This window comes from Dipodomys ordii, unplaced genomic scaffold, assembly GCF_000151885.1.
Source record: "Dipodomys ordii isolate 6190 unplaced genomic scaffold, Dord_2.0 Scaffold128, whole genome shotgun sequence".
Classification (NCBI taxonomy): Eukaryota; Metazoa; Chordata; class Mammalia; order Rodentia; family Heteromyidae; genus Dipodomys; species Dipodomys ordii.
In genome coordinates this window covers 1,360,183-1,370,839 of record NW_012267344.1, presented here as the reverse complement: position 1 = coordinate 1,370,839, position 10,657 = coordinate 1,360,183, and the positions used below count along the sequence as shown (strand labels likewise).

General features: G+C 50.6%; 1 protein-coding gene across 1 annotated transcript in view; it reads right to left on the bottom strand.

Annotated features, from left to right (window-relative positions):
- The window catches only part of Klhl18 (kelch-like family member 18), a 17,333-nt gene that overhangs the window by 1,370 nt on the left and 5,306 nt on the right, over positions 1-10,657 (bottom strand). The window contains exons 4-9 of the mRNA XM_013030228.1: positions 8,694-8,892; positions 7,311-7,471; positions 6,449-6,585; positions 5,168-5,390; positions 1,791-1,895; positions 1,044-1,155 (exon numbers count right to left, since the gene is read on the bottom strand). Of these exons, the coding sequence (XP_012885682.1) occupies positions 1,044-1,155; positions 1,791-1,895; positions 5,168-5,390; positions 6,449-6,585; positions 7,311-7,471; positions 8,694-8,892 (937 nt within the window). The remainder of the gene's footprint in view (positions 1-1,043; positions 1,156-1,790; positions 1,896-5,167; positions 5,391-6,448; positions 6,586-7,310; positions 7,472-8,693; positions 8,893-10,657) is intronic.

Genomic DNA, 10,657 nt, shown 5'->3' with positions numbered 1-10,657 from the left:
TGCCGGCCCCCCCCCTGGCTGCACGCGCATGCCCAGAGCCCACGTGCTGGCCCCCCCTGGCTGCACGCGCATGCCCAGAGCCCACGTGCTGGCCCCTCTGGCTGCACGCGCATGCCCAGAGCCCACGGGCCGGCCCCTTGGCTGCACGCGCATGCCCAGAGCCCACGTGCCGGCTCCTTGGGCACACGCGCATGTGCAAGGTGCACATCCTGTCAGCCCGGCCCCCGTGCTGAGATGTGCAGGGGTGGTGGGCGGTCACTCTGGCCGATCTCCGTGGACAGTTCTCGGAGACACCCTTCTGCTCCCCAGGCTGACTGGCATGGGCCCGCTTCTTCCCGTCATTTGTGGGGCTCGAACTCAGGGCCCGGGCGCTGTCCCCGCTAGGGCTCTAGCCCCACGGGACTCTGATCTCCAAGGAACCGCTCAAAACCAGACACCAGAAACGGCGCCACGTCTCAAGCGGTACAGCACCAGCCTGGGGTTCTGGCCTTGTGGCTTGTCTGGTAGTTAGTTGATTGGGGATGAGGGAGTCTCGGGGCCTCTCCTGCCCAGGCCGATGTCAACCCCCGATCCTCTGCCTCCCTAGTAGCTGGGATGAAGGGCGTGAACCGCCCCCCCCCTTCCACACCCCCTTCGCCCCCATCCCCGGGGCGCCTGGCTCACTTTGGCTCTACCGCAGCTCTATGTCTGGCCTTTTGGAGGTAAGTCTCTCATGAATCTTGTCTGCCCAGGATGTTTTTGGATGATCCTCAGATCTCATCCTCCTGAGTAGTTTAGGATTATGGGAGTGAGCCACCAGCACCTGGCTTCAGAAGCTTTTTTTTTTTTTTTTTTAACAGTAATCCATGGGCACTTGGATGGGGAGTGGGAAGTGTGGCTCTTTTCATAGTGACCCCTGGCTCTTCTTCAGACATTAGGAATTTTAGAGGATGCAAGAGACAGCCTGGAACTTCACTAGGTGATTTTTATCCTGCAAAGGAAGAACTGAAGATTTTCTTTTTTTCTTCCCAAATAATTCAAAGATAGGAAGAGCCCAGACTTACAGTGTTGAAGATCTGTAAACCGTCATGGCCTCCGGACACATATATCCTGCCCTCAAAGATCGTAACCCCGGCAGCGCTGCGGTTTGAGCTCATCGGAGTCACCACTGTCCATCTTCAGAAAAAGAATCAAAAGAGGAAGGGAGTGTAAGATTCAGGGGTTCCCATCTTCCCAAGACAGCTAACTTGTTAGTTTTAGGTGAACTGTGCTGTGTCTCTTATGTCCTGGCAATTGCCTTATACCCTCTCCCCCCTTTACTTTCCTTCCTTCCCCTTCCCTTTCTTTTTGTGCTGGTATTGGAGCTGGAACTCAGGGCCTGAGCCTGTCCCTTAGCATGTTGTGCTCAAGGCTGGTAAGCTACCACTTGAGTCACACTTCCACATTTATCTTTTTGGTGGATTATTAGTGCTAAGAGCCTCATGGATTTCCCTTCCTGAGCTGGCTTTAAACTGCAATCTTCAGATCTATCTTGGCCTAAGACTACTGGCATGGGGCTTGAACTCTGGGCCTCAGCTCTTCAGCTCAAGGCTAGTGCCCTACCACTTAAACTACAGTGCCACTCCCAGTTTTCTGGTGGTTTATTGAAGATAAAGAGTTTCAAGGACTTTCTTGCCCAGGCTGGCTTTGAACTGTGATCCTCAGATCTCAGCCTCCTGAGTAGCTAGGATTATGGGTGTGAGCCACCAGTGTCTGGCAGCTCTCCTATTTTTATCCTGTCAAATAAGCTCCCTATGAGCGGGAGTCCTTACTTGTCCGTCTCAGGTGAGTAGGTCTCCACAGAGTTCAGGGAAGAGTTGCCATCGTAGCCCCCACAGACGTAGATCTGCCCGTCCAGCACGACTGTCCCCATGGCACTGAAACAGATAGGATTGTCATCTCGGGTGAGTCTCACACTTCTTGGGGCAGCCTGTCAGGCTAAGAAATCAGTGATGGTCGGCTGATGGCTTCTTTCTAGGATAGACCTAAATCTCCCAGGTAGGAGACTGAGTGAAGGTACTAATCATTCCCGCCCTTCCTGCCCCCAAAGTAGCTTCTATTACAGCATAGGTCACAACCATCCATTCACGGGATTGTCATCAGCAACCTGCTGCCACACTATCCTCGGCAGTAGGTTAAGAGAGGTGAGTGGGCAGGGCGCTGGTGGCTCATGCCTGTCATCCTAACTACCATAAGGCTGAGATGTGAGGCTCATGGTTTGAAGCCAGCCAGGGCAGGAAAATCCACAAGACTCTTATCTCCAGTAAACTACTCAGGAAAACAAGGAGAACTCTGGAAGTGGCACCATGGCTCAAGTGGTAGAGTGGTAGTCTTAAAACGCTTAAGGACAGAGCTCAGGCCCTGAGTTCAAGTCTCAGTACTGGCCAAAAAAAAAGAAAAAAAAGCAATGAGTGAGCTCTGTTTCCTGCCCACAAGACACTTATGTCCTGTCTCCTTATGATTCCGGAAATCTAGCTGCCACCTCTTCATATTCATGAACCTTTTGGAAATGGGAAAGGTTACCATTTGTGATCATGCAAATGTACTTAACAGGCCCTCAGTGCTAAGTTGTTTAATTACTATTCACTTTACTCATTCAATTCACTCTGATGGTGTTTTTTGTTCATTTGGGGCCCAAACTTAGGGCCCCACACTCTAAGATTAGCTTTTTCCTTCAAGGTTGGTCCTCTATTATTGGAGCTATATTTCTACTACAGGAGATTTTCTGGTTAATTAGAAATAAGAGTCTTTCAGAGTTTTCTGTCCAAGGTGGCTTTCAATTGTGATCCTCAGACCCCAGCCTGCTGAGTAGTTAGGATTACAGGTGTGAGCCACCAGTAGCCAGCTAACAGATACGTTTTTGTTACATCTTTTGTTATATCTTGGTGGGTGATGCTTGTTAGTTGTGCACTCACTGCACACATTGAATCTTCAGATATTTTCAACCCTCACCATACCCTGCAAGAGAGGGAGGAGAACCATTTTTGGTGTACATGTGGCTGGCTGGCTGGGTGGAGGGTAGCTGGGTTCTCTTCTCCATGCTGCTTTGGGTAGGTATGCCTGGACTTTACATTGTTGTTATTATTGTTGTTGTTGTTATTATTGCCAGTCCTGGGGCTTGAACTCAGGGCCTGGGCACTGTCCCTGAGCTGCTTTTTGCTAAGGCTAGCACTCTTATGACTTGAACCACAGCGCCACTTTGGGATTTTTCTGTGTATGTGGTACTGAGGAATTGAACCCAGGGCTTCATGCATGCTACTCTACCACTAAGCCACCTTCTTAGCCCCTGCCTAGAGACATTAAGACACAAGCTCGGCTGGGTCACAGTGGCTAAAATCCGTTATCCTAGCTACTCCAAAGATCAGAAGATCGTGGGTTCAAAGCCTGCATAGGCAGGAAAGAGGATGAGACTCATATCCAACTAACTACTAAAAAACAGCTTTGTGTCTCAAAAGTGGTAGAAGAAAACGTCGAGCTGTGTGGACCAGAAGAGTCTGGTTGCAGAAAGTTCCAGAATGGTGGTCTGGAAGAGGGGAAGAGCTGGGAGGGAAAAGATGGCAGAGAGTAGGCTGCGGTTAACTGGCAGGATGGAGAGCTCCGTGAAAAGTCAAAAGAGTCTCAAGAACCTTTGAGCTGTAATTCAAGAGGGGAAATGGAACTGGACAAGTTACTGTTAATAGTGGGGCGTTAACCAGAACCAGAGAGAGGGGGCGACCCGTGGGACTCTCTTCCCAGACGATCGATGTTCCAGACCCACAGACATCAAAGCAAGAACGTGGCCCAGAAGACACAAAAGGAAGGCCAAACTGCTCAATGTCAAAGCCAAAAATAAAAGCTGCTTATTGGATCGAGTCATTCCATGGCAGAAAAGATCCGTGAGGAAAAGTCTGGGAGCTTGTTCTTGGGACAAGATCTTACATACTTTTTTAAATTTCTGCCATGATCCCATTCCAATCCTCTGTAAATCTGTTTTAATCGCTACAGAGGCAGATTCCTCCCGGTTCCTGGCCACGTGCTAATACAGCCAAATATAGACTGCGTGAATCGCTTCTATGTGGTTAAGGACTTCCTCGCTAACTTTCTTCCTTCTAACTTCCTCCAAACGCTTCCTGTCATTTGATCTGTTTATTTTTTTCTTCCCAGTCATGTGATCCTATAAGCAGACCTAGAGGCATGGCAAAGAACATTGGGGTCTGTGAGGAAAAATACTTAGACCGCAGAGATTATGAAGATGAGCCCAGTATCCGTTGCTGATGCCTGTAATCCTAGCTACTCAGGAGGCTGACATTTGAGGATCCTGGTTCAAAGCCAGCCCAGGAAGGAAAAGTCTGTGAGGCTTGGATCTCCAATAAACTACCAAAAGAGCTGGAGATGACGCTGTGGCCCAAGTGGTAGAGTGCTGGCCTTGAGCCAGAGAAGCTCAGGGACAGTGCCCAGGCCCTGAGTTCAAACCCTGGGATTAGCAGAAAAGAGTTGTGGGGAGGGGAGGAGGAGGGGAGAAATGGGGGGGGAGGGGGGAAAACACCTTGGATTTTTCATCGCTAGTAAATCCTCCTTTTAAGCCTCAACTTAGATCCCATCTCATTCCTAAAATCCTTCCAGTCGTTTCTTTCCCTTCTCATTATATATATCATATACACATATGTATATATACATACATATATATAACTATGTATATATGTATATATATACTTATATATATTTATATATATAAACACCAATACAATTTCCACAAGTCTGTCTTTTGTCTCCCCAAGTTCCTCAGAAGTCAAGGCAGGTAATTAAGGTTTAAACGGGGATGAGAGGGCTCACTCCCAGGGGGTGCCAGCAGCTGGCTGGGCATCCCCAGGCCAAAGTTTGCGTTTTGTGGGGTTTTTTTGTTGGTCTTAGGGCTTGAACTCTGGGCCTGGGCACTGTCCCTAAGCTCTTCAGCTCAAGGCTAGGACTCTACCACTTGAGCCACAGCGCCACTTCTGGTTTTCTGGTGGTTCATTGGAGATAAGAGTCTCACGGACTTTCCTGCCCAGGCTGGCTTTGAACCTCGATCCTCAGATCTCAGCCTCCTGAGTAGCTAGGATGACAGGCATGGCACTCGGGTCAAGCGTGGGTTTTACTTGGTGCTCAGTGTGTTATGCGGCTTCTGGAGTACCTTCTCTTGCTGTTCATGCTCCCCACTCGCGTCCACGTGTCTGTCTCTGGGTTGTAGGCCTCCACGGTGCTCAGCCTCAGCTGGCCGTCGTAGCCTCCAATGGCATACAGTAGGCCATTCACCACGGCCACGCCCACGCGGCTGCGGGCTGTCGTCATGGGATGGCACTTGTCCCAGCGGTTGGCGATGGGGTCGAACACTTCCACCACATTCAGGGAATCACCTGCATAAAAATTTGCTACTCAAATTAAAACAAAGGAGACCGCTTGTTTAGATCATAGCTGTTGGGCATGGAGTATACTAGCTACTCGGGAGGCTAGGATCTGAGGATTGCTATCGGAAGCCAGCCCTAGCAGAAAAGTCTGGAGACTTTTTTTTTTCCACGTGGGTCCTGGGGCTTCAAATTTACTTTTTTTAGTCGTGGGTCTTGAACTCTGGGCCTGGGGGCTGTCCCTCAGCTCTTTAGCTCAAGGCAAGTGCTCTACCACTAGAGCCACAGCGCCACTTCTGGTTTTCTGATGGTTTTTTTGGAGATAAGAGTCTCATGGACTTTCCTGCCTGGGCTGGCTCTGAACTGTGATCCTCAGATCTCAGCCTCCGGAGTAGCTGGGATGACAGGTGTGAGCCACCAGCGCCCGGCTTGAGCTTTTGTGCACAGTGATAGCACTCTACCAACTGAGCCACAGATCTACTTCTAGCTTTTGGGGGCTAATTGGTCATGAAGAGTCTTACAGATCTGCTCAGGCTGGCTTTGAACTGTGATCCTCAGATCCCACCCTCCTGAGAAGCTAGGATTACAGGCCCGAGCCACCAGTACTCAGGTCCTGTTAGACTTTTGTGGGGGAGGGTCTGCCATAGGGCTTGACTTCGGGGTCTGGCAGCTGCCCCTGAGCTCAAAGCTCAAGGCTGGCATACTACCACTTTAAACTATACCACTGCCTGTTTTTTTTTTTTTTTTAAGTGATTAATTGCAGATAAGAGGCTCATGGGCTTTCCTGCCTGGGCTGGCTTCAGACTGCAATCCTCAGATCTCAGCCTCCTGAGCAGCCAGGATGACAGGCGTGAGCCACCAGCACCCCGGCCTCCAATCTGCTTCTTTTAAGGTCTCTTTCACACTGACATTCAGATTTAGAGAGTATGAATACGGGACAATCCTGTCCAGTCTAGAGGGGCAAGAAGTGTCAGCCCAGAGCAGAGGAACCAGAAGGCCAGGCTGGGCGACTGGGCATGTGCACCCAGGGAACCCCACTCAGGGCTCTGCAAATGGGAGGCGCAAGATACCTGCTGAGTTGAGGCCTCCCACAGCGTAGATGAGCCCGGCGATGGAGGTGCAGCAGCGAGGACGAGTTCTGAAGGCTGGCAGATGGGGCCGGCGCTCTGGCATGAGGTGATAGTCCTTTGCTTCATCTACCAGGTCCCTGGGATGACAGCTAGGATGCTGTGACAGCGGGTATCCTGGCCCCACCCTCCTGAGCCCCGCCCCTCCCTCCTGAGCCCCGCCCCTTCCTTCTGAGCCTCCCTCTAGTCTGAGCCACAGCTACCTTTAGCCACACCCCCACCCTCACTTCCTCCTGGACCAGCCACCCCAACCAGGGTGAGAAAACAAAGGAGAGCTGAATCTGTGCCCAAAAAAGAGGGGGGAACAAATCCTATGACAAGCAATATGGAAGATGGATTTTTCATTTCCTCCCAGTGCTTGCTGGGGCTTGAACTCAGGTCCTGGGTGCTGCCCCAGAGCTTTTGTGCTCAATGCTAGTGCTGTACTACTGAGCTCCACTTGGGCGTTTTCGGTGATGAACTGGAGATAAAAGTCTCATGGAATTTCCTGCCCAGGCTGGCTTCGAACCTACTACTCTCAGATCCCAGCCTCCCTAGTAGTTAGGATTACAGGCGTGAGCCACTGGTGCCCCGCAAGAAGGACTTTTTCTTTTTCTTTTGTTCAGTCCTGGGGCTTGAACTCAGGGCCTGGGTGCTGTCCCTGAGCTTCTTTGTACTTAGCGCTCTACCACTTGAGCCCACAGCGCCACATCAACAGAAAAAGCCAGAAGTGGCGCTGTGGAATCAAACCTAGGGCTTCACCCATGCTAGGCGCTGTCCAGAGTCTGGACCTGGGCGCTGTCCTGAATCTCCAAGCCTTGCTCACCTGCATTTGTGACAGCAGCGCACCAGATCATCCTGCTGCACCCGGTCTGACAGGAACTGAGGCCTGCACAGAGGCAGGCGGATATTGGCTAGCAGCTCGGGCAGATAAGGACTCCTCTGCTCCCGGTCATATCTGATCCAGGCTAGAGCAGCTTCAAAGACCTGTCACGACAAAGAATGGATGCAGGGCTGGGAAGGTGGCTTAGTGGTAGAGTGCTTGCCTAGCCTGTGTGAAGCCCTGGGTTCCACTCCTCAGTACCACATACATTGAAAAGGCTGGAAGTGGCGCTGTGGCTCAAGGGGTAGAGCGCTAGCCTTGAGCCAAAGAAGCTCAGGGACAGTGTGCAGGTTCTGAGTTCAAGCCCCAGGACTGGCAAAAAGAAAAAACATTCCTTGACAGTCCTGAGTCACTTGTATGTGGCATCTTCTGACTTTCTGCATCACAGTAGAATTCCTGTTTCCCTTCTGTCCCTTTTTTTTGTTGTTTTTGTCTATTGTGGGGCTTGAACTCTGGGCCTGGGCGCTCTCCCTCAGCTCTTCAGCTCAAGGAGAGTGCTCTACCACTTGAGCCACAGCACCATTTCCGGTTTTCTGGTGGTTCACTGGAGGTAAGAGTCTCACAGTCTCTCCTGCCCGGGCTGGCTTTGAACCATGATCCTCAGATCTCAGCCTCCTGAGTAGCTAGGATTATAGGCATGAGCCACTAGCACCTAGCTCATTGCTCCTTTTTTTTTTTTGGTCCGTCGTGGGCCTTGAACTCTGGGCCTGGGCACTGAAGAGCTCAAGGCTAGCCCTCTATCACTTGAGCCACAGCACCACTTCCGGCTTTTTCTGCTTATGTGGTGCTGAGGCATCAAACTCAGGGCCTCATGCACGCGAGGCAAGCACTCTACCACCGAGCCACCTTCCCAGCCCTATTGTTATTTTAGATGTGATATATGTTGGGGTTCCATTTACATAGTCAGGTAATAAGCACATTTGCTTTCTCACGGTGTCATGGGTGCTGTCATTCTCTCCTATTCCCTCCCTCCCATCTCCACCCATGAGTTGCATAGTTCACTTTCATCAATGTCCAGTAAGCTCTTCCCTCCACCAGCTCTTTCTCTAGCCAGGCTGGTTCCTCACATCTTTACATCTCTCTGCACGGACTTCCAATCCCAGGGCTTGAACTCTGGGCCTGGGAGCTATTCCTGAGCTTTTAGGCTCAGGGCTAGCGCTCTCCCACCTTCAGCCACAGCTCCACTTCCAGTCTTTAGGTAGATAATTGGAGATAAGAGGCGCACATCCTTTTCTGCCCAGGCTGGCTTTGAACTACGACCCTCAGATCTCAGCCTCCTGAGCAGATAGGATGACAGGCGTGAGCCACCGGGCGCTTGGGCCTGACCTGTTCTTCTGACTTCACGTTCAGCTCGTCTCGAGACACCAGCTCAAGCACATCTTCCAAGGGCAGGGTCAGGAACTCTTCTGACATAGACACTGCCACAAAGTGCTGGTGAATGAAGCTGTTGGCCGCGTCATAAAGCACGGCACACATCATCGTCTCCGCAAACTGGCGCACACCCAGGCAGTTTTTTGGGTGGAGCCTGTCAGTGTTAAGAAAGAAGAGGAAAAAAAAAAAAAGAATGAAGAAGGAAGAATGTTATTTCCAATCATTCTCAGCATGGTTCTGAATAGCACCACAGAAGAAAAGTCAATTTGGTTCTGAGTTTCTTTTTCCTTTTGGTGCTGGTCCTGGGACTTGAACTCAGGGCCTAGACACTCTATCCCTTAGCCTTTTTGATCAGTGTTGGTGCTCTATCACATGAGCCACAGCTCTACTTCTGGCTTTTTGGTGGCGAATTGGAAATAAAGAGTCTCATGGACTTTCCTGCCTGGGCTGGCCTTAAACTTTGATCCTCCGATCTCAACCTCTTAAGTAGCTGGGATTACAGGCGTGTTCCACTGATGTCTAGGTTCTCCAGAATAGTAATAACCCTGACAGTTTCTCTCATTTTGCAGATGGAAAAAGGAGGCAGAGGAAGACCAAGAAATATGTCCCTGGCCCCCTGACTAGCAAGCCTTTTCTGTTCCTGCTCACAGTTGTTTTCCTCAAGTTTCTGACAATTACAGAGCTCCTATGCTTCTCAAGGGCACTTGGAAAGGGGAGCATTCTGCGTCAGGCTCAGGGAAGAAGTATCTGAAGAACACAAACAGTGGGGTTGGAGGCGTGGCTCAGGTGGTTAAGAGTGCCAACCAATGAGTGAAACCATCAGATACCAAGTTTGAGTTCCTGTCTTCCTCCAAAGGTGGGGGGGGGGGAAAGCCAGGCACTGGAGGCTTTCACTTATAATCCTAGCTACTCAAGAGGCCGAGATCCAAGGATCACAGTTCAGAGCCAGTCCACGGGACCTTTTTTTTTTGGTCAGTCATGGGGCCTGAACTCTGGGCTTGGGAGCTGTCCCTGCACTCTTCAGCTCAACGTGAGTGCTCTATCGCTTGAGCCACAGCGCCACTTCCGGTTTTCTAGTGGTTTTTATTGGAGATAAGAGTCTCACGGGACTGCTGCCCGGGTTGGCTTTGAACTGTGATCCTCAGATCTCAGCCTCCTGAGTAGCTAGGATTATAGGCATGAGCCACTGGCGGCATCCAGTTGTCCACAGGACTCTTATTTCCAATTAATTACTTAGCCAGCAGGACAGAAAAAGTCCATGAGACCTTTATCTCCAATGAAAAAGCCTAAAGCCAGAAGTAGCGCTGTGGCTGAAGTGGTAGAGCGCTAGCCTTGAACAAAAGAAGCTCAGGGACAGAAGCTAGGCCCTGAGTTCAATCCCCAGGATTGGCCAAAAGCAAAACAACAACCACAAAAAACTCCCCAAAGAGAAATAGAAATGGTAACTACTGAAGCTACAACAGAGAGCAGGCCATGTCTTTGGGCTTGTGGTAGGGAAAAAAGAGAATGAGTTGTGGGGAAAATCTAGATACAAAATATCAGGCTTTATGTTCAGGTACTTGTTCCTAAAACGTTGGTGAGATGTGTAAAAATTGCACTGATCTCAGTCACTGTCCAGCATCTTTTAGGCTAAGGTAACGCCTGGGAAGTGCTGACTGCGATGGCTTCCGATGCCCCTAGATGGCGTTGCTGCTCCCCATGGGGGTGTAAGAGGGGCCAGCTCAAAAGCCAGAGAGAGGTTGACTAAAAGAAGGGATGAAGCCGGGCGCTGGTGGCTCACGCCTGTAATCCTAGCTACTCAGGAGGCTGAGATCTGAGGATTGTGGTTCAAAGACAGCCCGGGCAGGAAAGACCGTGAAACTCCTATCTCCAATAAACCACCAGAAAACCGGAAGTGGCGCTGTAGCTCAAGTGGTAGA